We start from the raw sequence: 24,650 nt of genomic DNA, 5'->3' as shown, positions 1-24,650 counted from the left end.
CCCCCCTCATTTGGGGCAGGGTAAGCACAGTCCTGCTTCCTTGTATTCCTACAATAATTACAACATTTTGGTAACAGCATTTAATTCCCCCTGCATTCAGTACTAAAGTGATTTGTAACCCAACACCAGCCAAAGTTGATTACTTTGAGCAAAACATCGCTCTATTTGCTGGATGTCTAAGCAGACCAGGAGCAAACTGTATTTACATTAAACACACCCAAAGTCTCTCCTCCTCCCAGCTAGCTGTCAGGGAAGAATTCATTCCCTGCTTACACCTAACTTGTTGGCATCATTAGTTTCTGTTCTCAATCCCTTCTATACATCTTCCTCTTGACATCATCTGCTCCCCAGTTTCAACTACTACATTTATGTGGATCATTCCCAAACCTACATCTCCACTCTTCACCTCCTTCATTATGTTTTAATCTTGTAACTCCAAGTGTCCTTCTGACATCTTCAGCCTCTCAAATCATATCTCTCCAAAATAATATTTACCATTCTTCCTTCTCTATCACTTCACATTTCTGACCATATAACAGATTCACAATCTCCTAGTCATTTTCAATTCTCTTCTTCCTAGTTCTCCTTTTAAAAATCAACAAAATCCATCCTTTCACATAATCTCCACTACTAAAATATTTGTCCACATATCGGTCATATTTTCCTTCAGTTCTCTTCTCTGATCACCCTTGTTCTCAACTCTCCACCATCCAATCTATCCAAACCTTTGTAGTTAAAGTAATCTTCCTCTCCTACTTCCCTAGCCCCATTATACCCCTTGTGAATCCTTTCAATGACTTCAGGTCTGTTAGCATATCCAAGTTCCTAGCCATCCCCTTCAAGTCACTACAACCTCCTCTCCCTAATGACATCTTTGTTTTTATTTGTTCACTACTTTTCTACTCTCTAAATTCCTTCCAAGCCTCTCTTCTCACTTCTCAGTCTTCTCCGCTACATGCCTTCATTTATGATATCCCCTGCACTTGGCAGGTTTCCTGTTCTCTCCCTCTTTCTCCACCTACAAATGCTCAATCAGATCATGTCATCTCTTCAGTACATGGACAGTTTCTTATTATATCTTTATAAAAGTGCCATGTAAGTTTACGGTGATGTCTAAATTATGCTATATTATAATAATATTCAGAGAAGGACATGGAGCAGTTGCTCCTTTATTCTGTCAGTAACTTCCATATTAAATTTTCTCAGTTTGCAAGTCATTTTTTTTTTGGGCTGCTAGCACTGCAAACTCAGCCATGGCGCTGCAGCACAAGGTGTGCTCTTTCTGCCACTTACGTCATCACCAGTAATAAGGATTCTACAATCAGAATTGAACTGATGATTTGGTTAACGATGCATGAGGCAGAATAACATCTGTCCAGTTCTTGCATAGCTGTATTGGCTCCACCATGCTAGCAGTAATAAAAGCTTGATTTTATGAGGAAGGTCACTAGAGTAAGGAACACGGTTTTGTGACTAGGGCACTGGCTGGGGACTCCAACAGGGCTGGCTCCCCTTCAGAGCTCAGTCATAGACTTTCTGTGTGACTCTGGTTAAGTCACTTTTTCTCTCCTGTGTGTCAGTAAAAGGTGGATAATAGCACTTCCCTACCTCCAGGAGATGAATCCACTAATGATTGTTGGGTGCTCAAGTGCTGTGGTATTGAGGGCCATATAAGCACCAAGATAGATATGACTTGATACAAAGGGAGCAAATGTAGCTTGTGTCTGTTGGACTTAGACTTTAGTAGTAGTAATAATAATAATAATACCTATTTCTTATATTGCACTTTTCATCAGTTAATCTCAAAGCACTCTATGAGCTTTAAAGTATTTATCCTTACAACATCCCTTTGAGATAGGGAACTATTATTATCCCTGTAAGCACTTCAGTAGGGATTATGGGCTAGCTTCACATTGCCATGCCTTTTACACATGTAGAAAATCACTGGGATTCACAAAGCCTACATCTGACAGCTAGTTTCTTTATTCAATGACTAGGGAGAGAGAGGTGCCTCAGAGTGGGATTCACAAAAGCCAGCACACTAGGCATCTTCTCTCCTAATCTAGCCAATGGGATATGCGGAAGAGAGGGATGTGTCCTAAACTCGCCCCACCGGAAGTTTGGCACCTAAGTTAGGCTGAAGGGAGGCATCTCCCTCTGCTTGGGATTCTCCATGGTGAACCCTCTCTTGGTAGTGGGCACCCATGTGTTTTTTGCAAGAAGTCTGAGGGAGAGAAGAAGAAGACCTCCCTCTTAACTTTTAGCCCAGTGATTAGGGTACACACCTTGGCTGTGGGAGGCTCCTGATTCAAGTCTCCACTCCCATAGAGAAGGGAGGGGAAGGGATTTGACCTGGTTCTGCCACCTTTAAGGTGTGTGTCCTCACTACTGGGCTGATGTGATGCTCTCGCCTGTTGAAGCTATTCCACTGCGGCTACATCATTAATGTTTTAGGACAAATGTTTTATTTAAAATCCATTGCCATGAGAAAGTTACATTAACTGTGTTGTGGGGGATTTTTGTCCTGCTAGTGCATTCACAAATTAAGAACAATTCTTTGTTTGAGACAAAAAAAAACTTTATTTAACTAGCAAATTGAAATAACTAGCAAGAGTCTCATTCAGTGTGAGCCTATATGCCATTTTCACATGAGGATCAATGTGGAGTAGTCATCACATACAAATTCACTGCATTCTCCACATTGCTTGTGGCTCTTCTGGCCACCTTACCGTGGCAAATATGGCAGTGTAGCCAAGGGACAAAATAATAGAGCAACACATCTGGAATACATTTGTACCTCACATACATTTTTGATACAGAAAAATGTTTTTTATGCTAAATTAAAAAAAAATTCACATGTGCCTAGGTGAAAATGTCCTAAAACCACATAGCTGGAGGGCCACCAGTTCTTTAGTTATCACAACATATATGCTTATGGAATACAGCTTTACCCCATGAACATAGATGAGAGTTAAAAAAAGTCATTGGACAATGGGATACTGGATCTCCCACCTCCCCCAAGTGAGTGCCCTCAGCACGAGGCTACAGAATTATTCTCATGCTTGCTTGTTCTTTCTCTCGCTGTGACCCAATGACTCTTTCATCATTTATCCACATGGAACAGTTTCAACAGGAGAGACTGAGGGAACCTCACCTCAGGCTCTCCCATAGCTCAGTGGTTAGGGCATATAGCTGAGAGATAGCAGACTCCAGTTCACCTCCCTTCTCCCTCTCAATCGGAGTGGGAACTTGAGTTGGTCAGGTCCCACACCCCAGGTGTGTAGACTGAGGTAAAAGTTCTGAGGGAGGTCCTCTTTCCCTCACTGGGTGTTCTATGCGATCTCGCCTACCGGATCAGACCCCCATAGGCAAACTCTGAGCATGCTTACCAGATCAGGCCCCACAGTTCCAATGCCTTTCTTCCTCTGGTTCATGCATTGCTTTGGGGCTAAAAAGTCCAGATACCTGGCCTGAGGTAGCAGTGTGTATGCACAGTGGCAGAAACATAAGTGCCTATGGAGATTTTACTGAGAAAATGTAGATATCAAGTGAATTTAGATGCCTACAGTGTTTTGGGAGCAGCTGAACAGAGGTTTTGTGAATCCCACTGGGCCTTATTCTGGGATCTAGGTTCCTAAAGTGGTAGTTAGCTGCATAAGTCCTTTTGTGAATTTAGCCCTGTGTCTTCAGATATGTTCTGTACAGCACAGAGCATATTAAGGATACTCAATAGAGAACTGATAAAAATTACAGAATAGTATTTAGAAAGGTTTTATTTTAAAATGCATTTCAACTTCATGGAACCTGTTGCTAGGCTTGGAATGTTAAAGGTTTCTGATTACAAGGATCAGACTGACTGAAAATGAGGTAAGTAAACAATTAGGCATGGCTCAAAGGGAGAACAAATAGATATTGTCATTGTTTTAATACTGGAGATTAAATGACATTGTTATTCTTTATCTACTGTATAGCAACTTTTCAGTGATTATCCAGGCCTTGATCTATCAAATGCTTATATATTGAGTCCTTATTCATTTGAGTCATTTCATTGACTTTGCAGGATCCAGCACCCACTTTCTACATTTTGAGAAAGCCAGACCTTCATAAATTTGCTAAATACAATTACAGTGTGTACTACTTTTCTACAGTCTGTCACAGACAGTTACAAAAAGACCAGACATGTAATCCTTTCACTGCATCAAAATCATAACAAAATACAAAAAGACTAGTATAAATTATCCTTCAGATGAAGTTCTGGATAAGGACAAACACACAAGCCATATTTGTTCTAATATTAAGATTATAAACTCCTTTGAAGAGACAAACCAGACACAGTACATTCCAAAAAGGGCTAATTTTTGTTGTATTGGTGCCTGATTAAAATGGCTCAACAAAAAAACTGAACAACTTTGGTTTCTGTATGAAAACAAAAGTATAACTTTCTCTTTTCTGTTTTTTTTCCAGTATAGTGGGTTTCTCTCACGACAAAGCTGGGATATGTGGCACCCCACATTGGTGGCTGAGGCATTGTTTGCTATTGCGAACATCTTTAGTTCCCTGCGCTTGATCTCATTATTTACTGCAAATTCTCACCTGGGACCTCTGCAAATATCTCTAGGAAGAATGTTACTGGACATTTTAAAGTTTCTATTCATATACTGTCTTGTGCTGCTAGCTTTTGCAAATGGGTTGAACCAGCTGTACTTCTATTATGAAACAAATGAACCCAACAGCTGCAAAGGAATACGGTGTGAAAAGCAGAATAATGCATTTTCAACGTAAGTGGCATATCTACTTTTCATTTCATACGTGCAATATTTTACTGCTTAGACTGGCTCAGACTGTAAGCTCTTTGGGGCAGAGATGTCTTTTGTTCAGCATTTGTACAGCATTTAGCACAGTGGCGTCCTGGTCCATGACTGTCTCTAGATCATACAATACAAATTATTAATAATAATTAATTAATTAATAACTACAGCACTCTATGATAATGTATGGGCTATGCTAGAAAGACGTCCACAGAATTAACTTAAAAGGTTATCAGCTAAAATGAGATAATAGTGTAATTTTGGCAATAAAATACTGATCTGGCTCCAAAAAACCATAAATTTAACCTGCTAAGAGTTTGCTTCTACAGGCAAATGTTGCTGTGGTTTTCTTCTATGTCTGTTTGTTAAGATTAAAGTGGCATCTTCTGAACAACTCCAGTTTTCAAAAATGTCAGGATTGTGTGTGGATAAATTGGATGGACAAGGTTCCATGGAAGCAGGACAAGGGAAAAAATCAGCCCAGGCTGCCAGGAAGCCTGAGCGCAAGGCCCCCTTCAATTGAATTTTTTGTAAATGTTCAATCTCTACATTCTCACTTTTGTCTTACAGGCTAAATAGTAATGAATTTCAGTTATTTATTTTCCTTCACTTTGAAAGTCAGTGATTTTAGTTTAGCTATATCAAGTGACAAGTTTAGTGCTCAATCTGTATTAAATGCATTTTAATTCTCTCCTTGAACTTTCATCTTCCACACTGAATCAAATTTCTGATACAAACAGCTGTTACCACCTGAGTTCTGTAAATCATATTTAGCTACTCACCTACATTTAAATTGTGCCAAGAGCACTTCCCCACCAGGGTGACGTTGAGGGAGGCAATGATAACTAGGCTGTCTCCCCTGGGGATCTGAAGAGGGGTGCTGGCAGTGGTTATGGACATAGAAGGGGTTGTCTAGTCAGGCTATGGTGGCTCCTGCTTCTTCAGTGCATGAGAAATTGCCAGCAGGGGAGTTTAGTGGTGCATTCTGTCTATGCCTTTACAAGAACTGCAGAAAGACATGCTGCACTCCTTAGAGGTACCCTGGTCCCAATTCTCCACTTACTTGCACCAGATTTACACATCTGTAACTCCAGAGTCCAGTTCAGTTACTCCTGACTTGCACTGGTATAAAAGAGAGGAGAATCAGGCCCTAGGACTTGCATAGACATAGTGTAAAGCCTTGCTCCACACTGCCCAGGAGCATAGGGCTGATCAGGGCTCAAAATAATAATTTGTAGTGTATTAGCACAACTTTGTGTTACAAAGAAGTGATATTATTTCAAACTGTTTAGCTCCTACAGATCTGTTTCAAAGATGGCACCTTGTTATTTGACATTCTAGCTGCTGTGCTAGCCGTATCTCTAAGGGGATGTTTTATAATTTAACTGTAGATGCACAATGTCATTTTGTGATTGTCTGCTTTATCTTTGAATTTCTGAGCTCTTTACTAAACAAAATGTATGCATGGGAATGCCCCTAGAATTATACAGCTCCGTTTATCTAGAAGACTCTCAAAGCACACTATCAGTTGAATATACAAACTGTTTACTGATACAAACAAATCATTTTAATCCACTGCTGCTGCTTCTTTCATGTGGCACACCCACTGCTGAAATTCAGTCACCAAATTAATTTAGAGGTCCAGTTCTGGCCCACTGATGTTAAGGCAACACTCCCATTGACCCCAATGGGATCAACTTTAGGCATGTGAGCCAAAAAATTTCAAGTGTAGGTATCTATATTTAAATAACTGGCCTGATTTTCAGAGGTGCTGAGCACTGAATTGAATAGAATCAGCCATTTACTGAAGGGCCTATTTATGTATTTAGATGCCTGGCTTTAAGGACTCAAGTTTGGAGAGTTTACCAAAATTTCCCTGGGAAATTACATACTTCTGTGTATATTGGGGAAAATCCTGTCCTCTGCCATCACAAAGGGCTTTGACTGTGCATGTGGGGAAAGATTTGGGTATATATGTATATTTGCTGCTGTTATTATCTATTTATTTTTCAGGTTATTTGAAACACTACAGTCATTATTCTGGTCTATATTTGGTCTCATCAATCTGTATGTGACCAATGTAAAAGCACGACATGAGTTTACTGAGTTTGTTGGGGCCACCATGTTTGGAACCTATAATGTCATCTCGCTGGTTGTTCTACTCAACATGTTAATAGCCATGATGAATAACTCTTACCAGCTCATTGCTGTAAGTTATTTCTCCCTATTAAATCACTTGTAATGAGTATTTTCTCTAAGTTCCCATATATGCTTTTTCCAGCATTAAATCCCATTTAAATATAGAATATGGGGACACATTCTCTGATGTCTTCTAGTTCCTTTGCACTGCCCTTCAGGCACAAACAGACTAGAAAACTGCTGGATTTGGCCAGATGAGAATTCTCCCAGAATTCTGAATGGTGCAAAGCTGCTCCTGATACAGCAGTTGTGTTGTGGGAGGGGCAGGGTGTATCAGGGTTGCTATCGATTGGCATAGGTTAGTGCAGACTGTTCTAGCCAGGGTTTGCCCTGAGAATCAGGAATCTGCAACAGGCTAGTTGCATATTTTCTATTTAACACTCAAGATTGATTAAGTTTTAAAAGGCTATTTTCCAAACTTCAAGCCAAATCAATGGTTAGTACTATGTCCAGTGATTCTTACAGAGCATAAAGATAAAATTAATGGGAACTGGTTGTCCAAATTCCTTAGGCAACTTTGAAAATTTCAGCCATTGGGACAAACATAAATGTAGATGTAGGAATGATCCTTCATTCCTTGCTCAAGCAAAGCACCCATTCACTTTGAAGAGAGATTTGCTTAAGTAGGTATAGCAGGATCTGGTGCGTCTTCAGACCAGCACATCTAGAGGGTTTAAAATATTTACTTCCCCACCTTCAGTGCTCTAAGACTCTCTGCAAATGCTAATCCCTTGCAGGAGAGAGTGCAGTAACAGAAACTGGTGTAGTTTCACGAAGTGACGACTTTACACATTGCACAGGCTTTCCTACTAACAGTGAATGCAAAGATGTAGTGGTATCTGATTTGATGACATATAGGCAAGCTGCAGTAGAGGCCTTGGACTTTTCTTGCATTGTTCCTGTTTTTTCATTTAATGAAAACTGTCTCTTTATCCTAATCAGAACTTTGGGGTTATTTTTTTATATATCTTAACACTCATTAAATAGATTGATCCTTGGCAGATGCAGTCATGACTAGAACTGTGTGAAGAATATAAATGCCACTTTGGAAAGGATTTCAGAATTTGGTTTTGATCTGATTAGGAATGAAATCAGAAATTTTTGAAATTCTCTGTGAAAGAAAATTTTGAAAGAATCATTTTGTTTCAATTTTGACTCTTTAAAAATTGCCTATTATAATCCATGCTCTAAACAGGAACCTGAACCTTGGCCTCACCTATGCTAGGTGAGTTCCCCTGATCACTAGGTTAATGGGTATTTGAAGGAAAGCAATTTCTTTTCTTTTCTCCCCCTTAAAAAATATGTATAGGGAACTGTTTTATTCTGATGCAGAATGGGGAAAATATAATCTCAAAAATGTTCCTGGGAAAAGCAAATTGTTATCTGCCCACATCTACCTATATGGTAACAAACCCACAGCTCTATATAGCACTGTCCTGAAAACAGGAGAGCAATTAGTGTTGCCAATTCTCACTATTTGATTGCAACTCTCACTATAGTTGGTGTTTATTTAAATACCCAGCTCCTGGAGGCATATGATTAGGTGAGAATCTCAACTTTCATTTAAATATATATATATATATGTTTCCATCCCTTATGGTTGCAAGGAAAAGCTCAAAGCACCATCTGAGAGTATCCAAAAGACTTAAAAACCAGAAAACAAATTAAAAGAATCCAATATTATTTTTAAATGCATGATTTTTGGGAGACCTCACTCATGATGTTTGAATTTTTGAGGTTGGCAATTAACAGAGCCCCCACAAAATGGGACCCACTTTGACCACATTTCCCAGGTCCCACAGCTTTGTTCAAGCTAGTACATCACAAAGTAAGTGAATTGCTCCATGTAGAATGCATGCTGTTATGATGATATGGTACTGTAGCAAAAGACTGCTAGACAGTTAGTATTTTTTCTATTTGTAATTTTCCTCTGCTGTCTTAGAGGTATTTAATTATTTTAAATAACTGTAGAAATGCAAGAAAGATTAAATGTGACATAATATCCAGACTATTTCTTACTGGGTAAAACAAGTCAATTGCAGCATTAAAATTTCTATCACAAAGAGACAGCTGTGTTTTTTTCAAGCCATTTAATTAGCACGTCAGGATATGTTTAGCTTTATATTATAGGACCCCTGTAAGTTTTTTTTCACCTTGTTAATTTAGCAGTTTGTTAGTTATTATATTTCTTGTATACAGGATCATGCAGACATCGAATGGAAGTTTGCTCGAACAAAGCTTTGGATGAGTTACTTTGAAGAAGGAGGGACTCTGCCCACTCCCTTCAATGTTTTACCAAGCCCCAAGTCTCTCTGGTATCTGATCAAATGGACATGGAGACATCTGTGCAAGAAGAAGATTAGAAGGAAACCTGAAAGTTTTGGAACCATAGGGGTAAGGAATAAACCATCCTGGTTCTTACTTGGTCTCTTCCCATCCCTTTCTAAATAGATGGTTTTTAGCCTTGCAGAGCTGGAAAGTCATGTAGGCCTGGGCCACACTTCACAGTTAAGTTGACATAAGCTGCCTTGTGTGGCTACATTTAAATTTGTCTCCCACCGATGTAAGTGCCCCATTAGAGTGTGACAGATTTTGGTTACCAGTCTGCGTGGGCCCACAGTTGATCAGGCTGGGGCCACAGGATCTTTCTGGGGAGGAGATGACGAGGCACATCAAGTGTCTAAATTTTAAAGCTTTATTAATAAAATAACAGCAGAGAGTGTTGGAAACACTCCCACGTCACTTGGGGGAAGAAAGAAAGCGTTAATGCCTTAAGCCCTAATCCACTTTCATGCTCACACACGCCTCCCAGACTGGCCAAGTCTGGGTGTAATATCAGAAGAAGAGGGTTGGGGGAAGGTGGATGGGAGTGCTGTCCTGGGCCCAGGCCGTCCAAGGATCTGCTGTGCTCTCCGAATTGCTCCAGCTCTCAAGAGGGTTTTAAGCCCTGGTCTCCTTTGGGGGTGTTCCATTCCGCGACCTCTGTTCCTGGTGCTCTTTGTGTCAGTCCAAACTGGCTTGCTGTGGCCTTCTTTGTTTCCCAAAACATCCCGGCTCCGGAGACTTTGTTTTCCCTTCTATTGGCCTTCACTGTCGTTGTCTCATTTGCATTCACTGTTCTTGCTGTTATCGTTGCAGCTTTGCTCCACTTAGTTTTTCTCTTCTTATGGCTGGTCGGGGGTGGGGGGTTGGACTCTCCCCCTTCTGTCTTGGCAGGTAGTAGCTGGCTTTGGGCTGAAGTCAGCTTCTTATCTTCGGACTGAGCTTGCTAGCTGCAGTGTTGAGTTAACCCGTTCTCTGCTCTCTTCTTTCTCTCCCCCCTCTGAGCCTCTCGTACCTGCAAAGGAAACTTCCACTCCCCACTCACACACCTCTGACCCTCCCCAAAATGCCTTATGATGCTTGCGACAGCGTTAGCAATATACAGTGCTGATCTGCCTTCCCAGGGGACTCCCTAAGGGGAGGGGTCCATTGGATTGTGACAAGAGCAACACAGTAACCCCATCTCCCTGAGCAGCATTGAGCCATGGTCGATGTGTTGCAGTCAGGGCAGCATAAGTGTAGACAACTGCATTACTGTATTGTCCCCAGCAGTCCTCGAGCAGCTGCCTCACAATGCCAGGCACTGATGGCTCTTGTCACAGTTCTGAACTCCACTGCTCAGAGATCACAGAGGCAGGAAGCTCCTTCCCTCCCCCACCCCCACATTTTAAAACCCTGGAAATTTGTGAAATGCCTTTTCCTGATTGCCCAGCTAGCCATTCCCCACTGTTGTGTGTAACTGCCCTACTGACCATGCCGGCTACACTTTCCAACCTGGGTCTCCGGGGCCTGTGGGGAGAAAAGGCTGGGTAGCACAACGACAGACTTGCTGTAGAACCGTGGACCTCGGTGAGCAGGTTGCCCGTTGATTCAGGAGAAGGGCGACGACAGGGATCAGCAGCGGTGCTGCATGAGAGCGAAGGAACTGTCCTAGGGAGGCCAACAGTTGATCTGGTGCTGAGCCACAGATCTGCCACTTTTTTACAAAGTGCTGCATGATATAATTGGTGGAAACCCCACCACCACACTGCAGATAACTCTGGATCCGTTCGAGGAGCCTGAGTCACAGGCCCCTGCTGTGAACAGCGAGGAGGAAGAGGAGGAAGATGGGGGACATCAGATCGGGGGTTCAGCTATGCCGTGAGCCAGGAGCTGCTTGAGACTCCACCACAGTCCAGGCCCAGAAGTCGAGCATGGGCGAGCCTGAGGCAGGGGAAGGAACCTCAGGTAAGTGTGTAAATGTATTTCCCATTACAGTGATGTACTGATGCAGTTCCCAACTTAACAGGACACAGCTATCAGCTTTTCATTAATGTACTCGCACTAGAAAAGATAGCGGCACAACACAGAGAGGTATGGTTGTTATCTGCTTTACATTCCCGTCTAGAGTTAGGCTGGGGGGTTCGGGTGGGGGACAGTCTCAGGAATTTGCTTATGTACACAGGGATAGCTCCTGAATGCACTTGAGAAATCTAGATGAAATTTTCATGGAGGCACGCAGCAATCCTCTCTCAAAGCTTTCAAGGGATGGCAGTCTTATTTCTTTCTCTGCGGTAGGACACTTTCCCACACCAGTCAGCGTTATCTTCTGCAGGCACCTTTGCAGTAAACAGGCTAGTGGAATATGGGCTCGAGCTGCTTCGGGACACCAGCAGTACCTGCATTTTCTGTCCGTTTATTACCCTCATGAGTGAGATATCAGCAAAAATCACCGCCACCTTGGAAATGGGTGCCAATATTCAGTGTCATTGCCCTATACTCATAGTTTCATATAACTGAGCAATTCCTTCTTCCTTTCCCCCACCCCATGCTCACCATGGCTGGTGCTGAGAGTGGTGTGGTGCACAAGCACTCCGAAGCAGAAGTGTCAATAAGTACATCTTGTTTAAAACTTTAGGGGAGCAAGGGAAGGGAGTTCTGAATCTTAACTTACACTTTCCATTGTGACTATATTGACAGCGGTACCTCTGTGTGTTTTGTCTGCAGCTGCTGCCATTGTGGACTTGAGGGGGGTTCCCCCTCCATATCTGTGGAACGCCTGAGCTAGATAAGGAGGAGAAAGAAGAGGACTCCGGATGACATGTTCAATGAGCTCCTGCAAGCCAGCGCTGCATCAGACCATGAGCAGAGGGCCTGGAGGGTGAATATTGCAAACTATATGGAGAAGGAAAGAGCAGACGGGAGAAAGGAGTCCCAGCAGGAAGAGGAGAGGAAGATGCACCAGGACATAACGCAGCTTCTCTGGCAGCAAACACACATACTGCAGACTCTTGTGGACCTTCGTTTTCAACAGTCACATTCCTGCCTTCCTTTGCAGACCATGGAGAACCCCAGTATAGCACCTTCCTTTACCGCCATCACCCTTGCACGTGGCATCAGGTGTCTGCATCCCTACCCCTACCACTCCACACAGAGGGACAGTATGGCCAGCCACCACTTCACATACACGAACCTGTCAGAGCAGTGGTGGGAAACCTGCAGCTGCAGGTTGCCCACCACTGTGTCAGAGCCATTGTTGCCGTATGTGTAGCTAAAATGGACATGAATGTTCCTTTCCCTTCTTAAGCTCTGTTCCATAAAATTTAAGAAGTTTTTAATGCATTTGCTCTTAACTTGCAAAGAATTTTTTTTTGTAGTATTTTTGTTACTCAAGAAAATTCTATTGTTTGGAAAATTATCCATCTTTATTAGTTCCCAAAATGTGGTGCAAAATGTCTAGCGGTACTGAAAACACCCTCTTACTTGTTATTATATGGTGTGACACAGCTCATAGGATCAGTGAAAAAAACACAGTATAATGATCATAAATGTATAGCAAGCACCACAAAATGAATAGGTGCATTGACAGTGTTATATTCATTCATGTAAACCAAGCACCATACAATACCTAACAGGCCCCAAAATAGCAGGTCCAGGTAGAGCACAGTACACCACAATGCATTAAGGTGGCTCACTGTTAAAGTACTCTTTCATAGCCTCCCTGAGCCATATAATTCTGTGTTGAGCTCTTCTGATAGGCTTTGTGTCTGTCTGCTCAAACTCAGTAGACACTGCTCTTCCTCCACCCTCCACCCTGGTGTCCACTTTTCCCCGTTTGCTTCACAGATATTATGCAAGACACAGCAGACAGATATAATGGTTGGGATGCTTTTTCTCACTGAGATCTTGTAAGTAAACAACACCAGCATCCCTTCAATCTACCATCAGCACACTCATCACTCATTCTGTACCTGCTGAGTCAGTAGCTGAATCTATCTTTGGTGCTGTTGAGGTTGCCAGTCTATGGCTTCATGGCTCAGGAAAGCAAGAGGTAGGCTGGATCCCCCAGAATCACTACTGACATTTCAACATCACCAATGGTAATCCACCAGTTGGAAAAGAAAGTCCCTGCTTGTAGCTTTGTGAGCAGTCCTGTGTACTTAAAGATGCAAGCATTGTGCACCTTCCGTGACAAGCAAAGATTGATATCGGTGAAGTGTTCCCGGTGATCCACCAATGCTCGCATAACCATGGAAAAGTAGCCCTTTTTGTTGATGTACTGTGTGCATATTGCCAACAGTCACAGTCCTTCATGGCAAGAGATGATTAATGGCCATGCACATGTATATGACAACGGCCCCACTGTGGATTTTTGAATGCCAAAGTGATTTCCCCACAGACTGGTAGCAATCCAATGTTGCAGACTTGCACAGTGTGATTTCCACTCGCTTCTCCACTGTCAATGCAGCTCTCATTCTGGTGTCCATGTGCTGGAATTCTGGGGCGAGCTTGGCACACTGATCCAGGAAAGCGGCCTTATGAATCCAAAAGTTCTGCAGCCACTGCTCGTCATCCCAACCCTGCATTATGATGCGATCCCACCAGTCCGTGCTCATTTCTCAGGCCCAGAAGATCTCCACCATCTGCAGCTGCCCAGGGCGCACCACCAACAATCTTGAATTGGATCTTGCTATGTCCCACAGCAAACTGTCCTTCAATAAATCATCATGTTCCCCCCAGGTTTGGTTCTTCTTGCTGCTCTGCAAATACAGCAGGACTGTGCATCCTGTGCTTGCAACACTCGAAACACTAGCACAGAGCTGTGCAGGCTTCTGTCGGAGATGGCAGACAGTGAGGAGGGCAGCGCAGATTTGTGGAATTTTTAAGAAAGGTGCAAAAATGGCATTATGAGATGTACAACGTTGCATGCTGGGAAGTTGACCCCTTACTCCCAGTCATCACTGCGTGACTTGTTTCTTCCCCACCATGCATTGCCAAAACTTCCCAAAAGACAGTGTGCTGGATGGGGGCGAGTTATACACTGGGATACTTATCTGTGCACGGTACTGTCTCCATGTGTCGGCACTGCCCATATTCACCAGCACTCCTGGTGAGTACGGGCAGTGTCGACACATGGAGACAAGTATGCATACCCACAAGCCATATACTAACTGCGACGGTTTTATGTCATTGTAACTTGCGTCGGCAAAAGTTTGTAGCATAGCCATGCCCTTAAGATATGTCTACACTGCAATCATAGCTGTGACGACAGCACATATAGACATCCCTGAGCTAGATTTGATCTAGTTAGCTTGAATAACAATAGCAGTGAAGCTGAGGCATCTTAAGTTGACTAGCTGCCCAAGAACATACCCAGGATCCCAGGCCAGCTGCCATTCATGCTGCTGTGGCTTTACGGCTATCATTATTCCAGCGACCTAGAGCAAAGCTAGCTTGGATATGTCTTCACAGGCAGCAATCACACTTCTTCTTGCAGCGTAGATGTCCCCTTGGGTTTGAAATGGGGTGGAAGAACATAACAATATCTTTGTGGTGTGCCATACTGACAGTGAGTGGCATTCATGGCATGCTGTTGAAGTAGAGAGACACGCGTATCACACATTTATGCACTATCACCTTGAAAACATGACAGCGTGGTGTCAAATATTGCACCTTTGCCAAAGACCTGCCTGTGGGGTCCAAAAGAGATACCTGTGGCTCCACAGCCATAGTTTAAGTATCACTGACATACCATAGACAAATAACATATATCCACAATATGGTACAGTATATAATGAATATGTGATAATGTGCTATTAAGTATTGTAGGGATCTGGAAGCATTGCTCATGAAAAGCCATTCCTATTATAGAGGAAACCTCTTGGAGGATAAGAGCACTTACACGATGCAGGCAGAAGTATTTTCTAATTTTCCTGTATGTGTCATGCTAGATCAAACATGCCCCTATTATCATCATCATTCAGCACAAACTCCTGATGCATGGAGCATAAGGAATTGGGAACCTTTAGAGGAAGGAAGTAGAAGGAAAAGGGAGGAGTCCCCACAAGAGAGGCAAATACTGGTTGATCCAGTTATCAGGACACTAGCCTTGGATTTGGGAGACATGGATTCAACTTCCAGCTCAGACACAGATTTCCTGTGTGACTGTGAGCAAGTCACTACATATCTCTATGCTGTCATTCCCTATCTGTAAAATGGGGACAATAGTTCTTCCCTATCTCACAGGAATGTTGCCAGGATAAATACTATGAAGACTGCGGAGTGCTAGACACAATGGGAAGGGGGGGCATATAAATAACTATAAAGGAAATATACTAGGGATACAATCCTAGCTTTATTAAATTCAGTGGCAAAACTCCCACACACTTTAATGAAGGCAGAAGTTTACTCCAGGAGCAGGGATTGGGGAAATTACAAGGAGGATCTGATGTATTCTCCTATCTGGGCCATTTTTTTATTCATATATACTCCTCTCCCCTTACCTGTTTTCTCTTTCCAACCCCCATCAAATGAATGATGGTCTAGACTTGCCCCACTCATTGTCCTGTCATATCCAGTCATTCACTTTAATCAGTGAGAGGTTTTTCTCCTGGGTGGAAGTATAGAGAACCAAGTATGCAGAGATGACTCACATGTGATGGATATGCAGAATGACAGGTGAAACTAGTTCAGATTTCCTGAAAAGATGCTGAATTCATGTGTTCCAGACCGTGGCCTTGTAGGACAGCATTTGCATCATGAAAGGCTGGTGTGATTGGTTTAGCTGCCACTACTGTAGCTAGGAAAGAAAGAACAGAGAAGGAAAAGAGAGAGCCACAGAAAGGGAGAAAATAGATGTCAGCAAAAAAAAAAAAATACAAGGGGGTATGAGGATGACACTGAAACAGATTCTGAAAAATAGACTGCAAGAATCAGAGAAGTGAAAAAAGATGGAGACATTAAAACTCACATAGAAAAGTCAGGGATAGAGAAAGATTGATTCAGAAAGAAAGAAAAGCAAAACAAAACCCATGAGCTGAATTCAGAAAGAACGATGGAAAACTACAATGAACCCCAAAGTCCAGTAACAGAAGATAAAGAAACAAGTGCAGATAAGAGCCAGACAGAAAAAAAAGAGTGGGATTATATTTAAAAGAGAAATATGACTCACGGTGGCAATGTGTTTGTGTATTTGAAGGTGGGGTACATAACATTCATTTATTAAACATTTTGAGCCAGATTATTAGATGGTCTAAACAACTGTGTTAAATTTAGGGGGACTATTCCAATTCACACCAGCAGAGGATCTGGGGATCTACTATGTCTTTTAAAGAGATTAGTGATTAATATCAGTTCAGAATTAATTTAACTTGAATCCTTTTATAGATATTAATCACTTGGAGAGCAGTTTTAAAAATACTGTTAGTGGTAAAGTAAGTCAGGTAATATCATGATGGCACCCAACCTGCCCATATTATGACTGTGTTTCAGTGTTTAAAAACAGGCAGTGAAATAGGTTTTGTTGCAAATAGAATTGATCAAAAATGCCATTGGTTTTTATAGGAAAATTTGGGAAAAAAAAAACACACCCCCTTTTTTTTTTCCAAAATCCACTGTGATTTTTTAAAATGTATTTATTTTTGTTTTTTGATGAAAACTCAATATCTTTGATTCTTTGTTTTGTTTCTCCCTCATCTGTCCTCTTTCTCTTCCCCTCTCCCCCCGCCCCAAACCTTGGTTTCTGGTAAATTATATGATACAAAGGACAAAGGGAGGAAAAAGGGGGGGCGGGGAATACTGAAAAGTGATTTTTTTTTTCTTCCGGTTTTTCATGGGAACAAACACAAACATTTTGAAAGAAACAACATTTTCCAGAAAAATTTTTGTGTTAAAAAAAAAAAAAAAAGCTTTAGTCTGCCAACAAATTTTTGAGGGGAATTTTCCAACCAGTTCTCATTGTCAGAGCCTCCCTTTTTGTTTGTTTGGAACATGACTAGTGAGAAGAAACATAGTTTAGTCTGGAAGTTTTTCTCTGCTTGTGACTCTAAGGCCTGATCCAAAGTCCAGTGAAGTTTTTCTACTGACTTCATTAGGCTTTGGATCAGGCCTAGAGCGGACACACACGCTTTCTTGGGGGTACTTCCTTTTGAGCTCTATACATACCAGCCTGTTGAACAGCCTGCCTTCCAAAAAGGGTGAATTCCCCCTTGGTGCAGTGGGCTTGGCTGGTGCAGGGTACACTATGTGAGTCTTTCATACACCTCCCTTTGCCAGTTATTAATTTTCATTTGTCCTGAATGAAAATTCTCTACAACTCCCAGAGTCCACTGTGCAGTGGACAGCCTATCCTCTGGGTTGATCAAATATCACACTCAGCTAGTTTATGAAATCTTTCTCCTATCACATTGCTTTTCTTTGGAAAAGCGGGCTCTTCAGTAGGTGGATCATTTGAACAGCTGATTTGACTAAATCTAAACATTTTACAGGAATATACTGATTTCATCAAAATTTTTGATGGGAAATTAACAAAATGTTATCTTATTGACTTATATTTACAATATCATAGATTAATTGAAATGATAAAGTCTAAACATTTCTACAAGGGTACTTCGAGATTTCCAACATGCAATATTTTGGATCTTTCATTTTGTGGTAAATTTTGACCTTTCATTCTGATTTGGGATGAAAGAAGATTTCAGAATGTTGAACTATTCCACAGAATGGAAATTCCATTTTCCGACCCAACCACCTCTACTGCTCAGCTGTTCTGAGGTCATCTACTCCAAGCACAGATGCAGGTTGCTCACAGACAGTGTAAAAAAACCAGTGATGTTCAATTGTAATTTACCAGCACTTAGGTTCTAATACTAAATGCTGATTCAGAAAGGTCTTGTACCTTCAAAAATTATTGCACACTTATATTTATTTTATGTATTTGTTTTTATTTTTGCTAATGTCATTTTGACATAGCCCAGTATATGCAGTACTGTCTTTAACTATTATCACAAAATGGTTCAAAGTTAGTACTTCATTGCACATCTCTAAGATGGGGCAGTCAATAGGCAGACTGCAAGATGCTTTTGAACGGACCACGAAAGCTTTTATTTACTTATTATTATCATTACTGTTATTGTGGTATAAAAATGTTTCTCTGTAGTCTGGACCTTGACTACCTTGACTAAGAAATTTGGACCTTGACAAAAAATAATTGACTACCCCTGTTCAAAGATAACTAGTATGCTGCTGTTTTAAGCAATATAGAGTAGCTGCATTGATGTACTTTTATTAACTATGGATTTGTAGTGCAGTTTTATTGACCTTTTTTAGGCCTACATTTTCCAGACTAATTGTCAAGGTTCCTTCCCCACTCTGAGCACTAGGGTACAGATGTGGGGACCTGCATGAAAACCTCCTAAGCTTACTTTTACCAGCTTAGGTTAAAACTTCCCCAAGATACAAACTATTTTACCCTTTGCCCTTGGACTTCCACTGCCACCACCAAACATTTACCTGGGTTTATTTTTATTAGGAAAGCATTGTTTGGAAATGTCTTTCCCCCCAAAATACTCCCAACCCTTGCACCCCACTTCCTGGGGAAGGTTTGATAAAAATCCTCACCAATTTGCATAGGTGACCACAGACCCAAACCCTTGGATCTTAAGAACAATGAAAAAAAGCATTCAGTTCTTGAAAAGAGGAATTTTAATAGAAGTAACAATAAAAAGAAGCACCTCTGTAAAATCAGGATGATAAATACCTTACAGGGTAATCAGATTCAAAACATAGAGAATCCCTCTAAGCAAAACCTTAAGTTACAAAAAGACACACAGACAGGAATATCCATTCTATTCAGCACAACTTAATTTCTCAGCCATTTAAAGAAATCATAATCTAACGCATATCTAGCTAGTTTACTTACTAAGTTCTAAGACTCCATTCCTGTTCTGTCCCCGGCAAAAGCATCACACAGACCCTTTGTTTTTCTCCCTCCTTCCAGCTTTTGAAAGTATCTTGTCTCCTCATTGGTCATTTTGGTCAGGTGCCAGTGAGGTTATCCTAGCTTCTTAACCCTTTACACGTGAAAGGATTTTTCCTCTGGCCAGAAGGGATTTTAAAGGTGTTTACCCTTCCCTTTATATTTATGACACTAATCAATGTCTTTTGGTGTCTAAAATTAAAGTACTCAGCTTGGCTAACCACAATCTGTGACCACTTTTGAAATATATGCCCTAATTCATAAAAAAAAAAAATAGTGTTGGAATAAATTATTTTCCTACAACTATGTGCCATGTTTCACTATCCAGATTTGTTATTGATGTAGGATGAAATCAAATTTCAGAGCTGTTATTTAGTGTTTTATCACCATCACCCACTTGTAGATTTCTCCATTCCGAATTTTAAACTCAAAGTAGTCTGAAGGACATATAGGGGAAGGGATTTGCTAGGAACACGTTGTGTATTTCCTCGTGCTGCTGACTTACATAAGCATTTAAGAGAAACAAGGTGGGTGAGGTAATATCTTTTATTCCATTGGTGAGAGAGACAAGCTTTCAAGCTTACACAGAGCTATTCTTTAGGACTGAGAAAGAAGAGCTCTGTGTAAGCTCAAAAGCTTATCTTTCTCACCAAAAGAAGTTGGTCCAAGAAAAAAATGACCTCACCTACCTTGTGTTTCTGATATCATGAGACCAGCACAGCTGCAACAACACTGCATGATCATTTACCTCTATTCCATTTTACTCAGGTTCTTATACCACCCTCATCCCATTATCTGAGCACCTTCCAGCATGTATTAAGTGATGCAACTAGCATTTGTCACATGTTTCTCCTTTTTTCTCACCCTTTTCTTTCCAAGGGGAAAATAATGTGAGGTTTTAGTTTTTATGTATCTGCTGTGGTTTGTTAGTGAAGGTTAGGTCAAAGGAGTGCAATCGCCTTTGGAACGGAAAGTGGTGACATTTGAGGTGGTGGTTAGATTGTGCAGGAGTTTCTTGCACAGCCCTGGACCAGCCCCAGAGAAAGCAGTGTCTCCTTCAGAGACAAGCTTTACCCTAGCCATGGACAGCTGTGTTGTTCCTGAAGATTGGCACTGCCAAGCATGGTACACATCCCAGAGTATCCTGGATCCAGACCATTGAGCTCCTTGATGTTAAGGCCAGACTTTGAATTTGAATTCTACCTTTATGAAAATTTCTAGGTGAAAAACAATTGGCCAGAAAAAGATCATGTCTCTAAAAATAATTTAGTATTATTACATTTCTGACCAGTAAATAGATTTTGCTGCTAAGTCTACAAAACTGTATTGATTGGCTGGCAATTTAATAAATGGGGTAATAGAAATTATTACTACTGTTATTAAAGTAATGATTGGAGTCTCTCAAATGAGGTTTGTGTCAGGTCCTATATAGACACAGGACATCAGAAAGGACTTATTATTACCTTTCTTTTTATCACATGCACAGACAGATTAAGTGACTTGCCCAGTATCACAAGGAAAATTTGTGGTAGAGCTAGGAACTGAACCGGCATCTTAGAGGGCCCACTGCCATGCTTTAATCACATGGGCATGCCTTCTCTGTTACAGTGATTAATATATATATAACTTTTTGCCCATGGCTGTTCTACCCACAACTTTCAACTGCACTTTACATACAGCTGAGCTGCACTTAAACACCAACTTTTCTTTAATAAAAATTCATTAAAAAAATCAAAATCAAAGGTTTTTGAATTCTCACTCTTTTTCTTGCTTAAATGAAAGTGACTGTTCAAAGAGGTCCATTTGGGAGTGGAGCACTAAACAAAGCAAAGGGGAAAGCAGTGACTGTTTTAAGGTATTAACATTTGGCATGTATATAGCTTTCAAGTTTTGAGTCTTGGCAGCAACAATTTTAATTTTATCTTTTTATTAAAAAAAACCACCTAAATCTTGACCTGTAAACATTTCCTAATTTAGCTTTCTCCATAGCAAAAGGAAAGCTGTGAGTGAAGTCATATTGAAAGTTTTAGACACAGCTGTGCTGAGAAGAAGCAGACTATATAGTCCCTTGTGGGAAAACATCCTTAACCTCAAGATTTTAGTTTACTTTGAGTGATTTGATGACAAATTTTCACAAGTGACCTCAGTCTTTGGCTGTCCTGGCCAGCATTAAGCACCTAGAACCTTATGTACTTGCTGTTGACCTCAGATAAAGTTGGAGGTCATCAGTACCTCCAAAAATTAAGCTCTGGAGCCATCATACTCAAAAAAGTCTGTAATTTTGAGTGTGTCACTTCAGACATCTTGCATGTTGAAGTGTGGGCATCCAGAAAATATGGCAATCAAAATTAGAGGCTCCCTTTGAAAATTTGGGCCTTAGCCTTTAGGAAACTATCTGTTTCTTAAGTAGATAACACCTGGGAACTGCCTGTTTCTAAGGAGTTTTAGGGGACTGTATGGGGGTACTAGTGTGGGAGGTCAGAGGAGTTTCTTAGAGTTGGGAGGTAAGGCATGTCTCTTATCTGTAACATGTCCCACTCTTCATCACCCTCACCCTGCTGGAAACTCACATAGGTTTCTGGCACACATTTTTCACAGTTCCCAACCTAAACTGGGAATCAGCAGTGGGTAGAAAGCTCATGGCAGTGAGTTTGCAGAAGGCGAGGATCCATTCTGCTGTGAGGAAGAAGAGAAAGGGAATTAGGAGCTGAAGAAAGGATCTGAGCATTTTAATGGGAGAGGGAGAACTGAGGCATAGAACACTAGTTTGGCATTATATGTGAACACATGCAAGTGCGCACACATGCACACATTTATTCTTCTCCAGTTTATCAGTGTTGTGCATTAAATACATATTGTAGTTGTGGTAAAAATATTCTGGAGAGATTTGCACGTTGAAAAATATGGTTAGTACTGTCAGCCAAAATCCTATGTTACCAGGCTGTGTGCTGAATGGTCACCACACTGCTCCATTGGGAGTTTTGCCACTGACTTCAGTGGGTGCAGGATCAGTAAATAACTGATCTGGCTAATCAGTGTTATCTTGCTCCAAGCAGTGTAAGCTGAGGGAGGCTGAACTTGGGCTGATGTGTTTATTTTGTATTTCACTGTAAATACCCACAATGCTGAGCTCTGGTGGTGTTTTCTGCAATGCAGGAGTCAGCATTTATTTTGTTTATTGGGTTCACTACCTTTACCTTGAGTTAAACACATTTCAGTAATATCTTCAAATGATTTTTTTCCTGATTGCCAAATCCTCTGTAAATCAGATTTGTCTTCATGAACCCTAATGCCGTTAGGATTTCCTCAGTCTTCTCCCAACAAGAGGGAGACATCTCCACCTGGTGGCCCACCTTAAAACATTGCAAGAGCAAAGCTCCTTTAATGCAGAGTGGGGGAAAGCTACATCCCTTTCTCTGCAAAGGGGTTTAGCCGAAACATTTGTAATCTGTGCGCATAGTACTGGATGTATTTCCACTCAGTCTACAGGTGATTGAGTTAGAAGGGACATAGTAACTTGTATTTAGCATGCACAAAATGACATAAGACACAGAAATTTAATCAGGAAAAAACACTGGAATAACTAGAGGGCAGCTGCTCACTTAGGGAACCATTCTCTGCAGTGTCTTTTCAGAGAAGCTACCACAACAGAAAATGCAGTGTCCTCCCACCCAACCCTATATCCTGCTGGAGTCTCATCATGACTTTGCAGTAAATTACAAAAGATAACTCAATCACAAATTACAAACCATCCACTAGTACAGGAATGTTACCAATCATAAGTAAATTGTAAATCAGCCTTGACTGCAAGAGCTGGAGAAAATATATGAATGCCTGATGTGTTAAAACTTTGGTTTTGTCAGGTATCCTAGACAGATTTTGCCATAGGTTAGACATCCAATTGCATTTGGGATGACAAATGTAGGAGGCAAAAATCAAAAAAATCAATCTTGCTCTCACTAACTTACTCCGTATCTGGCACTGGTGCGATCTCTGCTGAAATAGTGTGTCCAGTTTTATTGTCGACAACTCAAGAAGGATGTTGGTAAACTGGAGAAGGTTCAGAGAGGATTCAAAAGAATGATTAAAGAATTAGAAAACGTGCCTTATAGCGATAGGCTCAAAGAGCTCAATCTATTTATTTTAAGAAAGAGAAGATTAACGGGTGACTTGATTACAGTCTACTGCTCTACATGGGGAACAAATATTTGGCTTCTTAATCTAGTACAGAAAGGTATAACACAATCCAATGGCTGGAAGTTAAGATAGACAAATACAAACTGGAAATAAAGCATAAATTTTTAACAGTGATGGTAATTAACCATTGGAGCAATTTACCAAGGGTTGTGGTAGATTCTCCACACTGACAATTTTTAAATCAAGATTGGATATTTTTTTCTAACAGATCTGCTCTAGGAATTATTTTGGGAAAGTCCTATGGCCTGTGTTATACAGGTGGTCAGCCTAGATGGTCACAATTTTCTCTTCTGGATTTTGAATCTGTTAATATAAGCTAGGGACAATCAAAGGTATAGAATAAGCAAAGACTTCAATGAGCCCATCTGAATTGTTATTGAGGAGATCATTAATTCATGAGCAGAGTAAGAATCAAATTATTTTTTTCCTTCTTCCTGAGACCCCTTAGGTATCTGAATACAATCAGATGAGATGCCCATGGCTTTGTTGTTTGTAGTGCTGTGTTTTACACATTTCTTCCTGTGAAGCCTCTTTTTGTTGTCCACCATTTGAGCATTGTCCATCTGGCAAACTGGAAAGGTTTGGCTTTATTTTGAGTCTGGCTGATGACCCAGTGTTGACCCTTTCATCCAGAGATGAAACATACCATTAATCTGAGGAGACTGCTTTTGCATTACAGTGCAAAAGTTTACTTGGGTTTTCTCTTTCCCCCAAATTCATTCTTCACCACACCGAGCATGAGCAATCAGGCTTTGTGCAGGAAGCTAACAGGGGTGAGGAGGAAGAATTCACTCTCTAACTTGTGGGGTAGTCATGGGACACTACTCAGCCCCTATATAGCTACTATCCTAGCTTTGAAGGTCAGAATAGTAGCCATTATCCTTCCCCAGCCCCTTTGTGCAGAGGGCGTCTCAGCTTGATCACAGATGCTATGCTCCACTCCACCCTGTCCTACTTAGAGCTTGCACAGATCTCCCCTTTGCAATATGGAGAAGACACAGAGGATCCACTTCTCATTTTGCCTGTCAGCAGTCCTCCCTCCTATCCAGCTCCAGGATGGGCCTTTCACCAGTAACAAAACTTCCCAGAGACCTCGAATCAGTCCTCCACGTCACTTGCCCCAGTGCATAGCATTGCTGTCCTGCCACTTTCATCCAGCTGTTGAAGTT

At 41.2% G+C, this 24,650-nt stretch overlaps 1 protein-coding gene across 3 annotated transcripts in view; it reads left to right on the top strand.

Moving 5' to 3' along the window:
- TRPC4 (transient receptor potential cation channel subfamily C member 4) overlaps positions 1 to 24,650 on the top strand; it is a 214,576-nt gene that overhangs the window by 185,858 nt on the left and 4,068 nt on the right. For all 3 annotated transcript variants that reach the window (XM_048848360.2, XM_048848371.2, XM_075128130.1), the window contains 3 exons: positions 4,465 to 4,778; positions 6,822 to 7,017; positions 9,207 to 9,401. In XM_048848360.2, the coding sequence (XP_048704317.1) occupies positions 4,465 to 4,778; positions 6,822 to 7,017; positions 9,207 to 9,401 (705 nt within the window). The remainder of the gene's footprint in view (positions 1 to 4,464; positions 4,779 to 6,821; positions 7,018 to 9,206; positions 9,402 to 24,650) is intronic.

Source organism: Caretta caretta, chromosome 1, assembly GCF_965140235.1.
Source record: "Caretta caretta isolate rCarCar2 chromosome 1, rCarCar1.hap1, whole genome shotgun sequence".
In the NCBI taxonomy this organism is placed as follows: domain Eukaryota; kingdom Metazoa; phylum Chordata; order Testudines; family Cheloniidae; genus Caretta; species Caretta caretta.
Note: the sequence above shows the minus strand (reverse complement) of the source record. Positions and strands in the feature narration are given on the sequence as shown.